At 38.1% G+C, this 24,787-nt stretch overlaps 1 protein-coding gene across 1 annotated transcript; it reads left to right on the top strand.

The window, feature by feature from the left end:
• Positions 1-847: 847 nt before the first annotated feature.
• LOC109991369 (dynein axonemal light chain 4) lies at positions 848-7,133 on the top strand. Its single transcript, XM_020643687.3, has 4 exons — positions 848-942; positions 1,448-1,527; positions 5,805-5,888; positions 6,097-7,133. Exons 2-4 carry the CDS (start codon positions 1,456-1,458, stop codon positions 6,259-6,261), a joined length of 321 nt encoding a protein of 106 aa, XP_020499343.1. The 5' UTR covers positions 848-942; positions 1,448-1,455; the 3' UTR covers positions 6,262-7,133.
• The last annotated feature ends 17,654 nt before the right edge of the window (positions 7,134-24,787 follow it).

Raw genomic sequence — 24,787 nt, 5'->3', positions numbered from 1 at the left:
ATAACAAGTGTTATCTCAAGACACTTTACAAAAAGCAGGTAAAATACCTTACTCTTTGTCTTTTAACATTACAAAAGAGCAGGTAAAAAGACCTTACTCATTGTTATGTTACAAAAAGCAGGTCAAAGACCTTACTTATTGCTATATTACAAAGACCCGGCCTATCCATCATGAGCACTTTAGCAAAGCAGCAAAAGTTACAGTGGTAAGAAAAAAACTGCCTTATTAAAAGGCAGAAATCTTCGGCTGGATCCCCGGCTCATGACAAAACAGCCTTCACAGGCCTAGACTGTGCCGGGGTTGGAAAGGGATGGGGGAGAGATGGGATAAGTAAGATAAGTAAGATTGTTTGTAATGTTCATATAAATGTGTTTGACTTAAGTAGGCTATTTATTGCTTAGACAAGTAAAATGATGTTGTTATTTTGACAGTGTGTCAGAATTTAACTTTGGTGAACTGTGCTCTCTTCTGTACAGGTACAACATTAAATATCAACAATAAACATAATAAGAAAAGACTAATATTTACATGACTAAACATGAAACAGTGCAGTGGTGCATAGTGCAAAAGATGCTGAATGCTGATGCTGTGTTACTACTTCTTTAATTAGGCAAAATAAAAATTAAAAATACTTCATAAATAATAATAATAAATAATACAAAATAAAAATACTTCCACTGCTCATTTTAGTGTATAAATTATGATTATTCACTTATATCAAAATATACAAACGGTAAGAGACATATAAAAGTGTTTTTTCCAAACCGTGTGCTCTGTCACTCTGAAGAGAGCCTTCGAATTGATTGACAGACTGTGAACCAATAGGGGCAAAGCTATCCTCGAGTGGGCGGGACATCCTCTTTACGGACATCAGTTGTTTGAAATGTCTCCCTAACAACCGAACTGGAAGTCAAACAGAAGTTTTCGCTGGACAAACGCCTCGTAAGTTACTCACATTTATTTACTAACCCGTATGTCACTGCATGCATCATCAATTTACCATACACGACGTTACTCGTGTTGTTTCGTCGTTTGATTCAAATAGTTGTTTTCGGAGTAGAAAACATCCACCGGTAGCATCAGCTGTTTGCTATCAAACAAGCTAAGCTAATTAGCCAGCTAGTGCCCAGCTTCACTAGATAACTAACCTCATCACGCCCAGTCTTATCAACGAACCAGAAGTGTTGTGCCATACCCGTCGGTGTTGTCTGAAAGAGAAACAGCTTCTTTTTTGTCATGACCATGACAAGATACATTTAGTAGCTAGCTAGCAAGCCTCAGCTAAGCTACTGAATCTCTTCTTCCACACTCGGGTCATGTTGTAAAGTATTTTAGCTCCAGATGTGAGCTTCATCTGCAACACGAGACTGTACGTGCTTCTCGTGAAATACCCTTTTAAACACACATTGGCATATCAGAGTTAATGTTTGTTTGTTTCCTTTTGCAGGAGTCGGAATGGCTGGGACTGGCGAGGGAAAGAAAGAGGAGGCCGACTACAAGAGGATGAACAGCTTCCCCCTCATCAGGGTAAGTTATAAAGGAATCAGGTCTCTGTGTAGAGGACAATAACATCCTTACTACGGGTGGCAGCAGCCTACTGTGCGTTGAAATACTTTGACACTCCTTGTTTTTTTGTAAGGATGCTTTAGTTGTGATAGGAATGATCTAGGCTGCAGATAAAATCTACAGACATTGTGATTTGAGACTTATTGTCTACATTAAATATGCTTGTAGTATGCAGACAGAAATCTGTCAGTTTTATCTTGTACATAGCGTTTATGAAAACTTCTCCGCAAAAAAAGGTTGACACAAACCTGTCCATTAACTGTGTGTTTTCTTACTCACTCCTAACAACACCTCAGTGATGTAAATCCTACGTCTCTGACACATAATCTATAAAGATGCGGTAAACCAATTAGCCATGCATCCAAGAGACGCAACAGTTCGCAAATCATGTTTACCATACAGAACAATACATTGTGAATGACAAACTTGTGTTAAAACAGGGTTAAGCCTCTGTCAAGTTTTGTACTGCCCCCACCTCTTGACAAAGTACGATGGGGAGGCCAGCAGTTAATTTGTCAATTCTGGCTGAAATGATGGCATAATTTGGAATTGTAAATTGTAACCCTTATTTGGTGTCTGTGCTGTATCATGAGCCTGCAGGCATGGGTTCACTACCAATTATTATAACAGGAAAGAAATAAAACATCTGGAACTCTGAGTGCACATTCAGCCTGCGGAGGGATTGTTGATATGAGATAGCTGTTATTGCTTTTATCTGTTAATGGAGAATCCATATTGCGTATCTGATTGCATCCTCTGTCCATATGCAAATGCTCTCTGTCTGTCTGTATCTCTCCTTGGCCTGCCTGGCACTGTTTAATAGGCCTTTTTGGGCCACTGAAAATCTTGGGGTGGCACATCAAAACGAAAATTCTAACTGAATTTCACAAATTCTGTCACTTAGTGTTTTGTAGTAAAGGCTCAAAACTTTTTCAGGCAACTGCTGTTGTCTTCTTTAATAAGACAAGTAGCTTATACAGCTTTAATCTGAAGGAGTACATTGTCTGTAAAGATCAAACTATGTAGGCGACTGGGATAAGCTATGAAAAACACTAAAAAAAGGTGCTTTGCCACTGTGTCCAGGAGGGTTAGGCTGGCGTCCTCAGTTCCCCACTTTGCCTCATGGGAAAACTGTGACAGGTCCAAGCTCTCCTCTATGGTGCTGAGCTCCTCAGTGACCACCCTCTCCATGCATTTGCAGAGAGTGGAGGTGAGTTCCACAGGGCTAAAATCGTTCATGCCTTTGGTGTGAGGCTTTTTGGGAACAGGGATAATGGATGTCTTCTAGTGACGAAGCTGGATATCATGAACAGCTGGAAAAGCTGACCACCACATGGCCCAGCTGGGCCGCACACTCCCTCAGTATATGGCCCTTAAGCCAATCCAGTTCAGGGGCTTTCCTTGGTGTAATTTATAAAGGATGGAGACAACCTTCCGCTCCTCCACACTGATTGGTGGTGTAGGGACGTAGCTGGCATCGGTTGGGTCCAATCCTCTGTGTCACTCATGTTGAACCTAGTATAGAAGGCATTGAGCAATGCTGCGATGGAGGATGTACAATCTGTTTGATTCATAATTGTGTAAAGAGTTCTGATAGTACTTTGTTTATTGGCATCATTAGACCACAATGTGAACGATGACTATTAAAATCTTATAGAATGTGCAGGAAGTACCAGAAGTTTATTATTTTCATAAAATAAGTTGCATTTGATACTTTCTTATCAAATATTGATTTTGGATAATTAGTAGCCCAATTAAAATTTTATGAGAGCAACATGTTACAAAAAAGTTTGACCGGGTCATGTAAAGGTAACCAAGCGTCTTCCAGAGTGTTATGGCTTAGTTCGGCTCCTTTCCAGACAACAAATGTGGCAAACCTTGTCACCATGGTGACAAATAATATGGAGGAGACTCTTTTGAGATTGTCACAGACATAGACAAGCCCTTTTTGTGGAGGCCGGACACTAAGTGCTGCCTGTAAGTGCTGTCTTATATAGAAAAATAAAATCATCTAGGGATGCAAGCAACAGGAATGTGCCTCACACCTTTGTGCACTTTGGGGTTTGGTGCATGTTGGGGTTGTGGCACAGCCTCAAAGTGTGCTGTGAAAACTTTATCAATCACAAAACTGTTAAAAAAAAAAAAGCCAAATACTCTAAGGTTCAGATGGGGACACTGAACAAAAGTAAAGTTTGAGGCACTTTGGATCATGTATGTTTGAGTTACAGTAACTTCCTGTTTTATGGCAAAACATCAAACTTTGAGGCGTTGCCATGCCTTTTGAGTTTAATAGACATTTTCTGAAAGATATTTTCAATTTGTGCAATAACTTTTAAGTTGGATCAGATAAATCCCCTAGGAAGAGTAAATTAAAGAAGGACCCCTGGAAATGGCTAATTTTACATTCTTTATTTTTAAACCAAACATTTCAAGATGGCAGATTTCCTGTTGAGGTAATGTAATGTGTGTTCAGGAAACAAAAAGAAACACTCTTGTTTTCACCGATTCATATGGCTGAAAATGACAGACACACTAAACAGACAATTTTGTAGCCGAAATAAGACAAAAATGTCTTTACTGCCACAATTCTCTAAAATGCTGGAAAAACTATACTTTGTATGCAACATGATTTTATTACTTAACACAATATACTGTATGATCAACAGTACGGATTTAGAAACAACAGGACCACCTCAATGGCACTCATAGAATTTGTAGAATAAGATTATGCCGTAGGAGTTTTCCTGGATCTTCAAAAAGCATTTGACACTGTTGACCATAACTTATTACAAATAAAACTACAGAAATATGGAATCAGAGGAGTTGCACTCACTTGGCTCAGCAGTTTCTTAGACAACAGATATCAATATGTTCAAATCAATCAGGTTCAATCAGAACAGATGAAGCTAAAGTGTGGAGTTCCCCAGGGTTCAGTGTTGGGGCCATTATTATTTCTTCTGTACATCAATAACATATGTGAAGTCCTCTGTATTTTAAAAACTTTTTTTTTTGCAGATGACAAACTTACTATGCTGTGGGGACAATCTGGAAAAACTTTTGGATACAGTGGGAAATTAATTAAAGAAACTGAAGAGTTGGTTTGACTCAAATAAACTAACATTGAACTAAAGTAAAACCAAATTTATAATCTTTGGGAACCGATCAACTGGCTTGACCAAGAAACTTATGATTAATGATGTGGAAATTGAAAGAGTGGCTGAAATAAAATTTGTTGGAGTTATTGTAGACAATAAATTATCCTGGAAATCATACATACAATACATTTAGGCAAAAATATCGAAATGTACTGCAATTTTATTTAAAGTTAAATCAACAGTCACTTTACACATTGTACTGCTCCCTAATACTCCCATATATTAGTTACTGTGTGGAAGTGTGGGGGAACACGTACAAAACAAATACAGAACCAGTCTTCATTCTCCAGAAAAGAGCCATAAGAATTATAACTAACTCCAACTACAGAGAACCAACAAACCCACTCTTCATCAAATTGAAAACACTGAACCTCAAGGACTTGGTGGACTTTAAAATCACTCAAATCATGTACGAAGTTAAAAATGATCAGATACCGAACAGTATCCAAAAGTTTTTTCAGCAGAGGGACAGTAAACACAATCTCAGAGGAATATTTATGTTAAAAAACCCAGCAGTAAGGACCAACATGAAACTACACTGTATTACAACAAAGGGTGTTAATTTATGGAACAGCCGCAGTGATGAAATGAAAACATGTGAAACGTTAGGACAGTTTAAACACATTTTCAAGAATAACATATACAAATATAAAATTGAACTGTCAATGAGAAAAATTAAATCAATATCACTTGTAAGGTCTGTACCGTCTACCAATTAATGTGTGTAATACATTATATCTGTTGCTTTTGTTACTTCGTTATCTGTATTATGCTACTAATTTTTTAAAGCTTAGTCTTGGATGAATTTATTAAGCTAAAAAGATAAAAGGGGTAGGACTGGATAAGTTTTTTAACTTCATCCTACACCCTTTTCGAACATGGACTGGTTAAGGAAAAATAATCGAACCACGACAGAAAGTATGCTTTGATTGCTGTTTGCTTTGTTTGTAATGTATAATTTTATTTTATTTTTAAAACATGTTCAAAATAAAAAAATAAATGAAAATGAAAATAAGTCTAAATAGTTTTTCTTGCTTGTCTGTAGCTCAGCCATAGGAAAAACTGTTTGTGTTTTTTCTGCAGCACACAGACATGCCAGAGGAAATGAGGGTTGAGACAATGGAGCTTTGTGTTACAGCTTGTGAAAAGTTTGCCACCAACAATGAGGTAAATGTGTTTTTTTCCTGCCATGCTCTGTCTAAAGTATGACTTTATTAAGTGAATGAGATCACACTCTTGTCAGCAAAATTGTGTCTGGGCTTTTTTTTTTTTTTTTTTTTTTTTTTTACATTGAAAGGCTTCATTCTATCTATTTCCTTCACTAAGATCGCATTCCTTATTTGTTGATCATTTCTGTCCTCACCGTCTCTCCCAGAGTGCAGCCAAGATGATCAAGGAATCCATGGACAAGAAATTTGGCAGCTCGTGGCACGTGGTGATCGGCGAAGGCTTCGGCTTTGAGGTTACACACGAAGTGAAGAACCTGCTCTACATGTTCTTTGGAGGGAGCTTGGCAGTGTGTGTGTGGAAGTGCTCATAGCACAACCACATGTCTGTCCCCCGATCCCCTCTGACTCTGTCACTAGGCTGGAAATGAACACCAGCTAGCAGCCAGATGCTGGTCACTCTTTGGTTGTGGCAGGTTAGGTTGTCAACACTACCAGCCTCTGTGGCAGACTGTCAATCATTGCATTGAGATCTGTTGAAATGCTGGTGGTAGACAAAAAAAACCTGAAAGGGGATTTTAATTCAGGCAGTCCATTTGGCTGGTAGGAATAAAGAAAAAAGGTTGCCTGCCCTACCTGTTACATTTCTTTGTTTTCGACTTTCCGTCCGTCTCTTAAGCCGAATCCATGGTCCTAAACATTTGTGAGCATGTGTGTGCGAGAATGTATGATCAACTTTTACAAACACTACAGCCAGCCAGGGTCTCCAAAGTCCTTTCTCCTCATTCTTCTGCAGGGAGCGTGAGCATGTGTGAGTGAATTTAAGTGTTGGTGTGTGCTGGACACACACTTTTTAAGAATAAACATTTCATTGTTACCTTCCGCACCGTCCATAACTTTTCACGCGTGTCTTTTTTTCTCTCTCTCCAAGCGCACTAGTCTTTCAATGAAATTTTTAATATTTTTTATCTGTACATATTTTGAAGCAACTTGAAAAAACTTCTTTTTAAATACCAGTGTCATCTTCTTACAACTACAGACTTGAAGTCTCCAGAGTTGAACAACACTAAACCTGATCCACCTTAACCTCTAAAGGTGTAGTAATCCCTGATGATATTGTCACGCTGGGTGATATTAGCAATGTGATTGTTTTCATGTTGACACGGTTGTAATGATCCAGTGAAATGGACCATTTTGTCTGAATTGATCAGATTGTACAATAAACTGAAATGTGGTGAAATAGGAACTTAAAGTGTAGTCTGTGATTTTTATATGATTTATTATACAATCAGGGGGCTATATGGTTGGTTACTTTCTATACATTTTTTAGTCTTTAAACTTTCAGTCGGTTATGTCAAAAGCAAGTGCATTTTTTTTGTAACCCTAGTGCAGAAAAACTAATTGTGAAGGACTTATGGAAAGTTGAGAGCAAATTTGAAGTGGAATATGAATGCCTGTTTTAAAAATGTTTTTAGAGACAGAGTACATTCTTCACACAGAGGAATATCATGCCAGCATCTTTTGAAACCACTTTTTTAGATCAGAAATACTCAAAGGAGGAAACTAACAAAGATGTTTCCAAAAATACCCGATGAGGACTTAATGTTCTCAGTGGATGATCTGCATTCACACGTCACATTCCCCAAAGAAACCGAAGAAAGTTGGATTGAAAAGATATTTTCCTTTAAAATTCAGATGTTGTTTTCCTCAAAAGGCTATTGACATAATTTTAAGTTTTTCTAGCTGCATGTTTACGTTTCAGTGAGAAACTCTACAAAGATGTGCATCTTTGTAGAGTTTCTCACTGAAACAATCGTGCAGAATAAGACACTGCGCTGTAGTTCTAACCACGGACACTCTAGCTGATGCAATCCAGTTTGAATACGTCAATACAGAAGTTAACAAAGCAAGTCTGAGTAAAAACATGGTCTTGGCACTTGGGTCTACATAATGAAAATATCAAAGATTTAAGTTGCTAGGTGTTTCATCATAGTCAAGGTCATTTAATAAAAGATAAGGATTATATCAAGATGAGACAATACTTAAAGGTAGATTGTAGGACGTAAGTAGCTCATCAATTTGCTGCCATGTAAGCTGATGATGCAAGAGTTTCAAGGATATATTCAATCAGCTTAAAGATTTTCATTACATTCAGCCTTTATTTTAACCACGAACATTATAGAGATATGAAATCTCTTACAAGCTGTCCTGTCTCAGACTGTAACATGAAAAGACTTACAATCAGAAATGAAATAAAACTATAAAATAGCAGGTTTTGGCAACACTAACTGCATACACTGGTAAAATAATCTAAATCCTGTTTTATGCTCTTTCATGCTCATAAAAGAATCAAATTTTAGGTGTTCAGGTTAAGATAGGGAACTAAGACATGAAAAACACTTTAACCAAAGACAGTGAGCTCATTGGTATCACTCTACATTAATTATAAAGCACATTCAATAAAATATTGAGCCGTCTCTATAAAAGTGTTCTATTACACAACTACTTGTGAGACTCAGAAGAAATAGAAAATATGACTGAGACATTATTTCTAATAGTCATTTAACTGACACTCATCAATCGGGTAACAGGAAGATACAGGAGTATATATTTACCACTTTGTTGTACTTAAAACAAGGCCTAAAATGGACTTAAGTCTTCATATTATGGGGGTCTATGTAAATCATGTGCACTGAATGTATTAATTAATCTTTTGTTACAGTTCTTCTTACAGCTTCATGTTTTTTCATGTTCTGGTGTGGCTCCAACAAACAAGCTGCAGGATTGAAGGTGTTCACAGCTTTTAGCCATGCCCTTTGAGCCAATCAGGAAGTGCCATCCTCCACAAACCAGGTAACCCAAAAACGAGGATATGGTTATAAGTACAACATAAATATGTATGTAATCCTTCAGTGTAAAAATGTGTGCAATCTTAGATTAAAGTGAATAATAAACACATACTAAATCAAACTAAGGCAATGAGTTGTTTGGCTGGTGGAGCTTGATTTGTCGTTCCATGAAAAACATTTTTTTTAAAGGAAATTAATATTTGCAGAGTGTTTTGCTTTGAAGGTTTGACTATAAGAACATTCAAACATATTAAAACAAGAAATCAAAATGAGTAAAATCCATTTTAAAAAGAGAAGTCAGATTTGAATGATAAATAAAAGATATCCAAGAAATTAGATTAACATATAACATAATAACATACCAGTGTGCCAACAACAGTAGGTCAATTACTTCAGATTGCTCTACAGAAATACAACTATACAGGAACAGGTGTTCTGCGTCCTCTGCTGCTTGTATTAGCGGCGGCTTTCTGGACTGCAGAACTTCTTGACCTTCCTCCACATACTGATCTCCTCACTGGTAGCACACAGTTGTTGACTGACTCCCTCCAGCTCTTTCTGAAGGTGGTCAGCCCTCAACGTTTGGTGCTCTTTGTCCTTTCGGAACTCCTCCACCTCTTTCTGCAGAGCATAATTGATCTCCACCATGTCTTTCCAGTTGAGCTTGAGGCGGCTGCTGGTCTTTTCTTGGAGTTGCCTTTGCAGGCTATCCAGAGGCTCTGCATAAAGCATGTTCCTGCTGAAGGACTCTTCTTTGAAGACCACACCATAGTGTTCTATTTTCTTTGTCCATGTTAGTACTCTGTCTGCAGAGTTTTGGATGAGTTGGAGTTCATTTATTGATTTCTTAGGAAGTGTTGGAGCCATGGATTGATATAATTGTCTTTGTGGTATTTATTTAAGGTTAAGGTAGTCTGTTATATATTGGTGTTTTGGGTTATTGATTATTATATCATTTATTATGGTTATATTGAGTAGGGGGATGTTGGGTCACATGGGTATGGGCGGAGCTGTATTGATTTAACTCACCTGTTCACCTTTTGTTCTCAGTGGAAGAGAGGGGGTGAGCTGGGTTGCCGTATTTTTTGTTGACCACTATTGTTTCTGGTTCACTGTGATTATGAGTTAATGAACGTTATTATAAGTTAAGTTGATTATCTTTTTTTACGTTAATAAAAAAGTCAAACGTATCACAGTATTCTTTTGAAAGCGCGTCGGACAAATACATTAGGCCCAACCTTAGTCTCTCAGCGGCTTCATATTCAGGAACGCCGCTACAGGAAGTAAGTCGTTTTATGGCTTAGTCAATTATTTGACAATTGTCGTCATAAGAGAAAACAACTATTGAGTGACGTAATGACATGTCCCTTTTGCACCAATGCTTCTAGGGGCATTTTGACCCAGCAGTGTAGAAAAAGTGATCGTCAATATTGACATGATCAGAAGCTGACACCTCCCTCCTGAAGGTTTCTGTACTCAAACATCATGACTCCGCAGCCTCAGGTCAGACTGCTTTCTAGTCTCACAAATAATTCAACACTCATTAACTCTCTTTCTCTCCACTTCCCAGATGATCACACTGTTGTCCATTCATTTTTTTTTTTTTTTTTGGTCAAAACTCTATCGTGCAGGAAATAGTGGTGATGATTTGTCTGTTTATTGTGTGGTGGTACAGCTTTTTGTATTGTTAAAAAATAATAATATTGGGTTAAAACTGGAATGTTTTTCCAAATTTTACTTTTTTTTTTTAGTTTATTATTTGTACATTTGAAAAAGAAAACGGTCCTAAAAAAATGGGGTGTAACAAATCGCTCTCAGTCCTCAGAGACAACATTATGGCACCAGTTGTACTTTTAGTTTTCCACAACTTCATTCACTCAGGTGTCACAGAAGTTTTGTATAATAAATCTTCCAGGGGAAACAACAAATGATTTCTGATTTCTTGTATCCTTATTTCAATGCAGCCTGTTTAGTAGATGTTTGAAAACAGGTTAATGAACTAGCCAGCAAATTAACTCAGAGGTTTTCCAATACAAGTAATGTGAAAACTTCCTCGAAAAATTCTGAAGTGGTGTGTTGTTTACATTACCCAGTTTTGTTGTGTAACTATGACAGTCAGTGGGCTTAGTTGGCATGCGCTGCAGACACATACAATGTCTGCAGGACTGACAGTTGCTTTCTTGCTGTTTTGATGTTACCAGAGATTTCTCAAAAGCAGTTCTTTTGTATGAAAGCTCCCTCGACAACTCACAATTATTCTGATAGCTTATATTCGGAAATAGGTTCGAGAACCACTTGGTTACAAGACCTTTGTCATGCGTTTAACATCCATCCAAAATGAGAAAGTGGGGATACACTGGATCTCTACCAACACTGATAACGTTCACCTGGGTTCACTCGGTTGTCCTAATTAATGCACAGCAGCCTGCACATTCAGCAATTATTCTAACAGCCCTCTGATTAATCGGTGGGTGATGTGTCAGTAAACATAGTTCCACCCTGCAATGCACCTTATTCATTATTCACCTCAGATACTCTTTATATATCTCCTCCCTCTCCCCGTGTCTCCTCCACAATGTTAAATATTCATTCAGAGAGCCAGAGCCGAGTCACAGTAACGTCTCTGCTGGTTTGTTCAATCTCAACGCTGAAATTCTTTTCCCCAGTGCACTCAAGGACAGCTCATTATCCTGAAAGAGGCTGATAATGCTCAGTGAAGTTTGGAAGGGTTTACCGCAAGGGGGAAAATGTCATGCAAACATCTCCCTTATACCACAAAGGCAATCTTTTTTTTTTCTCGGTGTTAACTGCTGGTGTTGTGAGGTTATTGCTGTGGTGTTGCAGCAGTGTCCTATACCCAGAGATCAAACAAGACGCCCGGGACCCCTTTTCATTAGATATTCCTTTTTAGGAGTGTTTTTGTTCAAGTCCTGTCAGCCTATAAAACTCAAAATGTATTGCCTGACCAGTCAGTTGAAGCAGGTAAAGTTGATTTCATGGGACACAATGGAACTGTTAAGACCTAAATAATGGAAGCCCAGAACAAGCACCACTGTACTTTACACTGTAGACTGAACATTTAGATCATTACTGAATGCAGCCTGTTAAAATAATTAACATGCAATGTAATTAAGAATTGGAAGTTAATCACCAAGTTATGGATGATGTGTTTACTTATCCAGCAAATCAAGGTCCTAAACAAAGGTTAAGAATCTTTCTTTCTGTTTCGCTTTTTGTATCGTTTTGTTTCATTTTGTATCGTATCCTATCGTATCCTTTAGTTACAGTTATGATGGTGGATACTAGGACAGAGTTTGTCATTGCTTTTACTGCACATTAATGCAACAACATGCATGTAGGCTTTTATAAATATGGAAATAGCATGTATTCATATTTTGCCAGTCACTGTTGAACTTCAATCATAGATTTCTGTCTTCTTACCGTGTCCTAATTCAAAGCATCTCTGTTGGAAAAGCTCATAGTGCTGTATCTTAGCAACCTCTGCACCAACTGTGTGGAAGGTTGAAGCCTTCTTTGTGTGTGTGTGTCTTTTTGTGTATTATATAGGAGGTAAGAAGCACAATACATCTGTTGGGTGGTTGAAGATGTAGTGACTCAACTCTCAGGATTCAGTAGCTAGTTCAGAAAAAATGAGACTTAGTGATAGGAAGAAAGTTTCTTTTTAGAGTGTAGAGACTGAAATTCTGAGATTTCATCAGTTGCTCAAGGATACAGAGAGATGAAGAGGAGTACAGCGAGAGTGAAGTGTGTTAGGCTGGCGGTAGTTAAAGATGGAGGATGACAGAGGACAGCGAGAGCGGGAGGGATACATTTTTCATCTTAACATCACAAGTGGCCCTTTTTTTCATAAAGAAATGTGATCAAATATTAATGTAAATGTGTGTGTGGCAGCTCTCCTTTTGACTAAAAGCAGCTGTGGCTGGGTGTAAACGAAGTTTTTTTAGACTGAAATAAAGAGGGACCACAAGTTTATTTTGGGGGAGTGGAGGATAAACGAAGCGAGAGTAAAGAGGAACAGGGGGATTAAAGATGTTTGGTGAAGGAGAAGCTTGTTTATAATACATCAGAGAAGGACAGAAACAGAGAGTGTGCATCTGACAAAAAAAGTGAGACACTTTGCTAAAAGAAAAAAGGGCCAAAAGAGGCTCGTGGATGAAATGATGTGAGAAACAAATTCTGATGAAAGACATGCAGATGACAGAATGATGCTGAAGATATCCTTGAGATGTTTTTGCGTCACCTTTTATATTTGTCGACTAAAATGAAAGAGTAAAGTAAACAAACCAAATAATTCACATGGCTTCAAGCTGTGGTTCTTAAGTGGTCTAGTCTGAGAACCCGCTATCAACTTCTTCATGAAAATCGCGACCCAAATTCCAGATATTTTTTAACCAATCTTTATTATTTAATAAAACCTAACCTCAGATGGTACAAAACATTTAACAGAACAAAGTAAGGTAACAAAACAAACATGTTTAAAAAGAGCTTCATGGACTTTTTGACACATTTTTTTATTTCAGACACACCACTGGAAACAGCTCTGCGACCCACTTTCTGGTTCCCTACCCACCAGTTGAGAACCTCTGGCTTAGAGGCTATAAAATACAGCATGCATTTGAATTCTTATTGGTTATGACACTTTGAAAAAGACATAAAAAGGAACAGGGATGTGACCAACATTAAATAAGCAGCAGGGCAAAATAGTTCAAGTACACACTTATTTGAATTTATCAAGTAGCCTAACACTCCAATGGTCAGCATAATGTAGAAATTATGTATTCAAGTGTCAAAGTCAAGACATTGCACACAGAAAAGACAACCATTGCCTTTTTTTCTTGCTTTGAAGTGTCCTTGGGTTAGGCTATGAGAAAGGGAACTTTTATGGAAAGTTTGGTTTACAGTTAAGTCATGCTTGCAGTAGCCTTGAGAGGAAACAGACCAGAAACATATTAAATAAATAACTTCAATAAAATAGAGATAGGCAAATGAATGCAGGTGATTTGACAAATATGAAACAACATTTCAGTGATTAGATTTTGTCCTTTTATCACATGAAAACCTAGCGAGACCTTCAGGTTGTGGCTCATAGACTTCCTAAAATGTATAAGGGACAGGACTACTGAGAATGATTTTCTACTAAATACTGATAACAAAGGAGTTATAGTTGTTTCCCAAGATAAACATGTTCCCATAATCATACACAGCATCCCCTCTTTACTGCCGTTAACTCTAAACTTAAGTTAACTGAGAACCTGGGATGCCCCTGTCTCATCTGCCACTGATTACTATATAATTCCCTGTGCTTGTATAGCTTATTATTTCTTAGGATACTCTGCACTATGGTACCTATTGCTTATTCTATTTATATTTTATTCTATATTATATATACTGTATATTTCTGTATTTCCTACCTTTATATTGTGTTTAAGAGTAACTGTAACACTCACACTTTCTACAGGGATTAATGAAGTATTTCTGATTCTGTTTGTAACACTCTTTCAACTCACCTGTCTAGACCTAGCAGTTAAGCCTAAATATTTAGAGCTCCCCCTGCTGACTGGTTGCAGTATAGGCCATAGTCACTAGTAGGGTAAAATATGTGTCAAATGCATTTTTCTCCAACCTCCATTTTATTGTGATGGTTACTTATTATCAATCAATTTCAATCAATCAATCAATTTTTATTTGTATAGCGTCAACTCATGACAAGTGGTATTTCGAGACACTTTACAAAAAGCAGGTAAAAGACCTTACGTATTGCTATATTATAAAGATCCGGCCTATCCATCATGAGCACTTTAGCAAAGCAGTAAAAGTTACAGTGGTAAGAAAAAACTGCTTTATTAAAGGGCAGAAATCTTCGTCCGGATCCCCGGCTCATGACGAAACAGCCTTCACAGGCCTAGACTGCACCGGGCTTGGAAAGAGATAGGGGGAGAGATGGGATAAAATGCAGGAAAAGGGATAGGGAGCAAGGGGGGATGTAGGGGTGTTGTTCAGGCAAGTGGTCCATCAACGATCCCAAGGGGAGGGGAGCTAGTCCATGGAGCTAGTCTGTGCCGTTTCATAACCCTCTGTTTTAGGGGAGCAATCGAATCAAGAGTAACTCTCAGCGAATCCACCGCACTATCAACAAACCGATCTAGCTGAGAGGGACTAAAGCTATTATAAGAGTTTTCAAAAAAGGGTTAAAACAAGGTACTGAATCAAAAGCAACCGAAATAGCTTCCTTAAATTTAGCTACAGCACTATCAGATAAACTTCTAGAGAGCACATTTTTATTAATTAGAGATAATTCTGGTAAGACAAATTCAAAAGTTATTTAATGAAGGAAATGGTCTGATAGAAGAGGATTTTCTAGGAAAACTCTAATGTTATGAATTTCAATGCCATAAGCTAAAACAAGGTCCAGGGTGTTGTTAAAATGATGAGTAGGTTTGTTTACACCCTGGGTGAAACCAATACAGTCTAATAATGACATGAAAGCTGTGCTAAGGCTATCATTATCAACATCCACATGGATATTTAAGTCACCTACAATAATTATTCTATCACTGCTAAGGACTACATTTGATAAAAATTCTGCAAATTCAGATAGAAATTCAGAATATGGGCCAGGAGGGCAGTAAACTACAACAACTAGAAGTGGCTGAAAGGTTCTTGAGACTGGATTTGAAAGCCTAAGAACAAGGCTTTCAAAAGAAATATAATTCAACTTTGGTCAAGAGTTAATTAGAAGACTAGAATTAAAAATAGCTGCTACTCCACCACCTCGTCTAGTGTCTCGAATTATATGAGTATTAAAATGACTGGGAGGAGTGGATTCATTTAAACTAACATATTCATCTCGACACAGCCAGGTTTCAGTTAAACAAAGCAAATCAATATGCTGATCTGATATCAGATCATTCACTAAAAGAGATTTGGATGCTAAGGACCTAATGTTTAAAAGTCTGCAGTGAATTTTCAGATTTTTTGGCAAAATCGTATTCGTAGTTTCAATTCCAATGAGATTTTGACGATTTACGCCTTTTTTTATGTTTGGATAACTAAAAACGGGTCTGGGCCGGGGGACAGACTCAGTACCTCTAGTATAATTATAATTACAGTTAGATTTAGAGTTACAGCTATAGTGACTGGGAGACAGATCTAAGGGAGGCACAGAGGAGCGTGTAATACTGCAGCTCTGCCTCCTGGTCTGAGCCCTGTTATTTGATGCAAATAAGAGCGGATGTAAAGCCATGATTGACTGCTTTGTCGACAACTGCAGCTCCTTGCAGTATTCTTAACCTGTTTAGCAGCGTGGGGAGGGAAGGCAAGAAGAAAATTTAACAAAAACTGAAACTGCAGTCATTGAACTTTTAGAGCCAGTGATCAATGTTGCTTTTGAGACAATAGTACAAAACCTCTGGCTTTGTCTGCTTACATAAGTCTTGCAGCGTATTGTTTATATATTTATTTCTGTACCTAAGCTAAAATGGTACCGTTCAGAGGAATTGAGGCATGCAATCATCCTCTTTATGATCACTCCAAACATACAAATGCTATCAACAGCTCTCAATCCCATTATGTTGCCATGGTTAATTTTATTATCTTCATTTGCATGTAGCTCATGTTTTTAGCCACATCATCCATGTTTTATGAGTGATGTTGAATAAGAAATGAATATGTCCACCTGAATGAAAACAGTAAAAAGATTGCACCTGAATCTGTTCGTTGCTCTCTAAAGAAGCTGAGAGAGACAAGTCACTGCCCTTTTTAAGGCAGGTGATCCTTTCTCTTTGTACTGTCCATATGCACCCTACTGACAGTCACATGGGTTTCTTCTCTCTTATGTCACATGAGTCTCAGATCGTTCACGTGGATATGGCCTACATGAACACACGCACGCACTCGCGCACACACACACACACACACACACACACACACACACACACACACACACACACACACACAGACTTTAAAGATCCATATTTCACAGACTCTGTGTATCCTGCGGGACTCTCTGTGAAGTTTGAGGTGCTTCAATCAAAGTCTCATTTTTCCATCACAGTCAGAATTTGAAACTTCTGTCCTAACAGTGCCTGGTTATGAAGTTGTCTTCGTTAATTCTGCAAAATATTTACTCTTTTTGTTCCTATATATCACACATGCTGTTTTGAATGTTGAGTATTGCTTCCTCTGTACCCCCTCTATTTTTGTTTTTTCTTGCAGTAGAATTAGATCCACAGGAAAAATGTCATAGCCAAAGTGTTTTGTTCCAGTCTACTGATTAGGACCCATATTTCCTATTTCACTGAGCAATTAAAATAAAAAGAGAAACAAAATGGATATTCAGTGTTATTATGCTGCTAGGAGACAATTAAGTCTACTTTAACAAAGGCCAAATTAAAAAAATGTTATGAAATATTTTTTTGATTACTTTTTTCCTTATTTCATTAGTAGACACTATTTGCTCTTATTGGTTTTTATGCGGGTTAATATCGTGATTATATTTATTCTGTGGTGTTTGTATGATTGTATGATATTTCCAACAAGAAGCACTGAGGGGCCAAAGAGAGAGGGAAAAGATTGTAGTGATTCTTCTTCCTCTGATCTTGTAAGTTTTCTCTTCAGTGTTTTTTTAATCAGTTCCACATTTTCACCATATACTTTTAAAGCAGATAGGCTTTAATTTAATTAGAGAGATTATATAATTCTTCATTTTAGTCTTAACATATCCAAGAACCTTTATTTTGTCTATATTTCATAACATTTTTTTAATTTGCCTCTGTTAAAGTAACCTTAATTGTCTCCTAGCAGCATAATAACATTGAATATCCATTTTGTTTCTCTTAATATTTGAATTGCTCAGAGAAATAGGAAATAGAAAAAACAAAAATAGAGGGGGTACAGAGGAAGCAATGCTCAACATTCAAAACAGCGTGTGTGATATACAGGAGCAAAAATAGTAAATATTTTGCAGAATTAACGAAAACAGCTTCATAACCAGGCACTGTTCGGACAGAAGTTTCAAATTCTGACTCTGTGATGGAAAAATGAGACTTTGATTGAAGCACCTCAAACTTCACAGAGAGTCGATCTGAGACCCATGTGACATAAGAGAGAAGAAACCCATGTGACTGTCAGTAGGGTGCATATGGACAGTACAAAGAGAAAGGATCACCTGCCTTAAAAAGGGCAGTGACTTGTCTCTCTCAGCTTCTTTAGAGAGCAACGAACAGATTCAGGTGCAAGCTTTTTACTGTTTTCATTCAGGTGGACATATTCATTTCTTATTCAACATCACTCATAAAACATGGATGATGTGGCTAAAAACATGAGCTACATGTAAAATTAACCATGGCAACATGATTGGATTGAGAGCTGTTGGAGATAGCATTTGTATGTTTGTTACCGTCCTCTGAACGGTACCATTTTAGCTTAGGTACAGAAATAAATATATAAACAATACGCTGCAAGACCGACATCATAATAAACACAGTACATTCACAGTAAGTAGACTGGGTGACCATGAAGACCCATATCCCTGTCTAAACATATATAGTTTTGGCTCTTTTTTGACAGACTCAGTAGATCGTATATATGTAAGCAGACAAAGCCAGAGGTTTTGTACTATTGTCTCAAAAGCAACATTGATCACTGGCTCTAAAAGTTCAATGACTGCAGTTTCAGTTTTTGTTAAATTTTCTTCTTGCCTTCCCTCCCCACGCTGCTAAACAGGTTAAGAATACTGCAAGGAGCTGCAGTTGTCGACAAAGCAGTCAATCATGGCTTTACATCCGCTCTTATTTGCATCAAATAACAGAGCTCAGACCAGGAGGCAGAGCTGCAGTATTACACGCTCCTCTGTGCCTCCCTTAGATCTGTCTCCCAGTCACTATAGCTGTAACTCTAAATCTAACTGTAATTATAATTATACTATAGGTACTGAGTCTGTCCCCCGGCCCAGACCCGTTTTTATAAGTTATCCAAACGTCCATCCAATAAAAAACATTGTCATACACTGACCACATCTAGGAGCTCTTCTCACTGGCCTTGACTGTTGTCTTCATTTTCAGCAGCCAGTCCTCCTCAGGAATCGGAGAGCTGGGCATGTTGTAGAGAGGATGGTCAAACAGCGCCTCCAGCTTGAAAGTGGAGTTCAGATCATCATGAAATCTACAGTAAGTGTTTCAGTGTTTTTTCTTTGTTTGTTCGTACTGAAGAAGCTTCTGTTTTATTGTATTTATTTATTTATTTATTTTTTGGGGGGGGCTCTCACTATGCCATCTGGAAATGCTCAGGCAGGCAGATAACAATTCTCCAACTCATTTAGCAGACGCTTTTATCCAAAGTGACAAACATTAGAGAGTGAGTAACACAAGCAAGGATCTAGAGAGGAGGGAACAACCAATTACCAATACAATTGCTTTTTTTTTTTATCATCAGTACTCATAATATTAACATTTAAAGTTGTTGTGCTCTACTTCAAGAATCTCACTCTTTTACAATCTGCAAGGTCTTTTTTAGAACAGATTTTCGTTTTGTGCTGTTTTGACAGTCCAAATAAAAAACTACACTTACAAAAAAGAACACACAGGAAAAAACGACTTTAAAAGAGAGAGAGTAAACACATTGATCCATGTCCAGATCACTTTGACCTGGCAGCCCTCCCAATACCTTAGCATGTAGCAGAAGCAGTGACCATTACAAACAAGCGAGTAGAGAGTGATTAGATACCAGAAAATAGCTTTTTTATTTCTGAGAAGCCACAAGAGCAGCGGGGTGTCAGAAGTAATTTTTAAAAAGGTGAAACCTGGTGTAAGTTGTTTTTCCTTTCTTTCTCTTTTTATGACAGATTGTTAGTGTTGGAACTTTAGTAAATTGAAGTCATGAGTTTATGTGCAGGAGGAGTAAGCTGATGTGCACTTTTTAAACAATAGAGTAAAATGCTTCCCAATGCTAGGGTGGTCATTCTTGTATTTTCATGCATTCTTCTATAACATGCTTTTTCAAAATCTTAAACACCCCATTTTCTTTCCTCATTTTTTTTGTGTTCTCTCTGGACTCTTTGTCACCTGCCCCTCAGCAGGATGAAGTGGCGTATGCGTTATCGGTCCAGGACAATCTGTCTGTCCTTGGCTTTCCTCACCATTTTCCTCCACCTCCTCCTGGCGATTTTCTCTCTTACCATTCACCACCAGTCCTGTAACCCCCCACTGCTACCAAGGACACACATCTTGAGAGACCTGGCACGAACCAATTTCACCTCCTCAGACAACAGTGGTCCAGCTGAGCCACCTACCGATACCACACACAGAGATTATTCCACTGAAGATGCCAATAAGGAAACCAAAGGTCATGTGCATACACCTTCTGACATGGGATTACCAGTGAAGCAGGGGGGAAGTGATTCAAAGAACATGCCAGGCAGCGGGGGCCACCATGACAGTCACCAAGAGGAACCTGTGGAGTCTGGTCTGTTCAAGCTGGAGGCGCTGTTTGACCATCCTCTCTACAACATGCCCAGCTCTCCGATTCCTGAGGAGGACTGGCTGCTGAAAATGAAGACAACAGTCAAGGCCAGCGAGAAGAGCTCCCAGATGTGGTCAGTGTATGACAATGTTTTTTGTTGTTGTTGTTGCTGAAGACTGCTTACCAAACACCATGCCTTCCTTGAACTCTTTTGTATTGCACTTGTAGTATGCACTTTAGCTGTCCTAACAAGTACGTACTTTGCATGAGGTATGCATAAAATCAGGAATTCTTACATTATACTACTCATCATACTGCTGTTCCAAATAGCTTTTACTTTGTACTACACAGTCCATACTTTGTTAGGTTTGCATATAGCCTACAAATCCTAGTTCTCTGTGCTCCAAAGTGCCCACTTGCAGTATTGTGAGGTACTTAATCTTTTTTTTGATACATTAAATAGTGTTTAATTTTGTGTGTAAGAGTTCTCCTATGAGATCCCCTATCATCATTCTTGCACTTCATAGAAACACTTTCATCAAGCAAACACACTTTTGTTATTTAACTTCTGTCAACATAATTTAGTTACTCTAGTCAATTTAATATATTTCATTCCTGCAGCAGCTATTTTATTCACACACACAAAACATTAAAGCTGTAAACCAAAAAAAGTATAGACAATGTGTTATTCTGGTAATTTCCACTCAGTTTGTCATTCTCCTCTGAAATGCATAAAAGCATGTACAGTAGATGATAGATTTTCTGCAGATGGGTCAGACTGCAGGGACACGATCTCATGTAGTCAAAGATGATCTGTAGCAGTCACTATGTTGTAGCTTTACATTTCTGAGGTGTCCATGTATGCTGTTGGCTACTGTATGCCCTTAAAAGTAAAAAAACAAACAAACAAAAATAAACGGCCTCTGCAGACACAACAAGAAATGTGATTGCCCCCCTTGTTTTTTGGGGAGGATATATCTACTATAGCTTATTGATATAACCCTCTTTAGTTTTTATTTAAGCTGCAAACTTTTGTATTAAAAATGGAATAATGTATCAATTATTTTATCAATAAATTGATCAGTTTTTACAAAATAGTGTACAGTAAGAACCTCAGAAGGCATATTGCAATAACAGATCGTCCTGAATCCAAATAGTTACCTTTTTTTTCTATTATTAAATCAAGAGTATTATATATGATTTATTTTGAATATACGGCTTACTCAGTTTTGGACACAACATTACAACATTTTGGACACTACATTTTTCTGTCATTAAGCAAATCTCTAAGTAGATTAGAAGCTTGTTACTTAATGCAATCTCTATCTACTGTTGCTGGGGAAATCACTGACTTTTTATCTATGTAGCCTGTTCAGGAACACGCTCTCATTTGTCCACTTTCCCTTTTTTAATCTGTCGCGCTATCATCCATTTTCCTCCTTTCCCCCCCAGGGTGAGTGCCAGTCAGGAGGGCTATGGAGACATCCAGTGGAACAGTGACAGTAACAGCCATCCTCCCTGGCTTCGCTTCCACCTGGGCATCACCCGTTGGCAGCTCTATCCGCATGGTGACTCAAACATGAATCTGCTGACCCAACAACTTGCCACGCATCGCATCGTCAGTGCAGGTGTGACACAAAACCTATGAGCTGTGTCTTTGTGTTTGTTGATCAGCTTTCGTCTAACATGGTAGGAGCAGAGTCATAAAACTTGACTGAGGAGGTGTCAGACAAGCAAAGATGAGATGTTTTTCTGAGCAAAGGACAGGAAGATTTGAGTCAGAGTAGAAGGTGACTCAGTCCTCAATGAATAACACCTAAACACCTAAAGAACCTGTCACGGTCAGGGTGGGTGGATTTCATGAAAAGGAGGGGCTGGAATACATCATAAACTCAAAACCTTTTAAATGGTGACAACAGCATGATTTTTCCCCTCTCTTGTCTTTGGGGTACAACATGGAAGAGTTGTCTCCAATGTGTTTCTTTATTTACATTGCTCTGGCAATATTAATATTTGCTTTCACTCAGAGGTTGTATAATGTCACTATTACTGTAAAATGTGTGATCTGATTATTCATTTTATGTGTTGAATAGGCCTTGTTTAATATAAGGAAATAGAAATTATATGTGTGTGTATGTGTGTGTGTGTGTGTGTGTGTGTGTGTGTGTGTGTGTGTGTGTGAAGGTTGTTGCCCCATTAAGGGGCTATGGGTTTAAAAGGCTTGGTGTGTTCTTTGTTGCTATGGAAACATTCTCTGTACTGTTTTTCAGTGCAGAAGTCTGGAGGGACGCAATTGAAGCTGGTGATGTCATTTCCCAACTACGGACAAGCAATGTTCAAGCCCATGAAGTTAGTCCCTGGGAAAACTGTAGAAGAAGCAAAGAGAGGGCTATCAATTCACTCAGGCCATTGGTAGATATATTGATGGAGTCAATAATAGAAGGGATGACGTTTAATATTTCATAATTCTCAAGATGTTGTTGCTAGATTTTGGTGAACAGAAACTTCAATAGCCTGAGTGCTCTTGTTCAAAGCCAGTGAGCAAATAAGATAAGCTTTGATGGATGTAAATTAATGTTTGCATTATGAAGACCCACTGTAATTTGACTTTTTTGCTCTGCTTATCAGACAGGATAGAGATGAAGAAACCAATTACAACTTATACTACTTCTCTGACTTTGAGAGACACAATGCAGAAATATCTGCTTTTCATCTGGACAGGTACCAGGCCAGAATTCATACAACTTGAAATGTGCACAGGCTGATAAAATGTCTACAAAATGACTGTATTTTCTTCTTTGCCTCTCTTGTTTTCTCTTTTTGTCTCTCTCTATTTCATTCCTGTCTGTCTTTGTCCTTGCAATGCACTCTCCTCCACTCTCCCTGCAGGATTTTGGGTTACAGGAGAATCCCTCCAGTGGTGGGAAGGCTGGTGGATGTGGTCAAGGAGATCAAAGACATCACCACTGACGGCAAGCTGGCCCGGACCTTTTTTAAATCCCCTGGTATGAGCTTCCACAATTCTCCATTATTCATTTAGTTGGCTTAAAATGCTCACGTGTAACGACTGATTATGAATCTTGTTGAAATTTGTTCCTTCTGATTCTCCTCTGTCTTAACCATCCATAACCTCTTTTATCCTAATATGACATGTTATCTCCTCTCTCTCTCTCTCTCTCTCTCTCTCTCTCTCTCTCTCTCTCTCTCTCTCTCTCTCTCTCTGTGTGCTCCTCTGGCTCCCCCTAGTGGGCAGTGTATGTTTCTACGGGCAATGCTCCTACTACTGTTCAACAGAGCACGCTGTGTGTGGACGCCCTAGGAACCTTGAAGCCTCCTTGGCTACCATGTTGCCTGATCTTTCCCTGGCAACACGCACGACCTGGAGATCCCCCTGGAGGCGCTCGTACAGCCGCAGCAAGCTGGCAATGTGAGTGGGAGTCAGGGCCTTAGTCACAGAGGAACAATAGCACTGAATAATATACATAATCCAACTCACCCAAAATTCCCCCACCAAAACCTTGTAAAAATGAACTATCTGAATGCATGATAATGAAGAAAGTTGCTAAATGCTTTTTTTGTCACTACCACAGTTTTGAGACATTTGCATAGGTCTCATTTTAAATAAAGATGCCAAATCAAATTATGGAAAAATTCAGAAGACTCATTTGTGTGATTAACTCAAATCAGTTTTCAGCCTTTAGACTTGTTAAAATGATTGGAAGGTTTATGTCAACTGTAGGCCTATCAAAATAAAACAGAAGTCACACAACAGTCGACTCTTAACAAGAAAGTGGTGGTTAAAAAACAGATTTTTCTTTTCAAGTCATATTATCAAAATATATTTCTAAGACAATGATGGCAAAAAAAAGACTTGATTTTATTTGTTTCAGATGGGAAACCGAACCAGACTACTGTTCATCAGTGCAAAAGATTCCACCATATGACAAAGGCACAAGACTGGTGGACTTCATGGACCTGGTCATACTGGATTTCTTGATGAGTAGGTTATAGTCAGTTTGTTGTACTTTAAGAGGTCAAATCAAAAGTAAAACTCTCCATTAAAAGTTGGGAACAGGAGAAGCAAAAGAAACTGCAGCCCTGTATGAAGTAGGCTATAAAAAGGATGATGTGTTCACTTTAAAATCTTAAATACTGTATCAATATAGATACACAGGAAGAAAGGGTATACAAATATAAAAAAAATCATAGCCTCACTCATCACTCATAGCCTACTAGTAGATAGCCTAGCCTATTGCTCAAAAGGGGTTATCTTTTTTAATTTTATGGATAATATTTGGCATTTTACGCAAGGCTAGCCTACATATTGCCCATGATCCAATAGGTTTTGAGAAAATATTTTACTTTTAATCCTGCAAAATATATGATGAAGACCTATAGGATATTAAGTCATTCAAACCCACCACTAAAAGCCGCAAAATTAAATTGGTGTATAGGCCTATAGCTATATAGCTCATTAATTGTGTCACTAAATATGCCAACCTATAGCCTATAGTTTAATGCAGCATATAGCCTGCAGTGTGAAAGGGAGCCATAGTATGGGTGTAGGCCTATT

The sequence above is a fragment of the Labrus bergylta genome, chromosome 1 (genome assembly GCF_963930695.1).
Source record: "Labrus bergylta chromosome 1, fLabBer1.1, whole genome shotgun sequence".
Lineage (NCBI taxonomy): Eukaryota > Metazoa > Chordata > Actinopteri > Labriformes > Labridae > Labrus > Labrus bergylta.
Note: the sequence above shows the minus strand (reverse complement) of the source record. Positions and strands in the feature narration are given on the sequence as shown.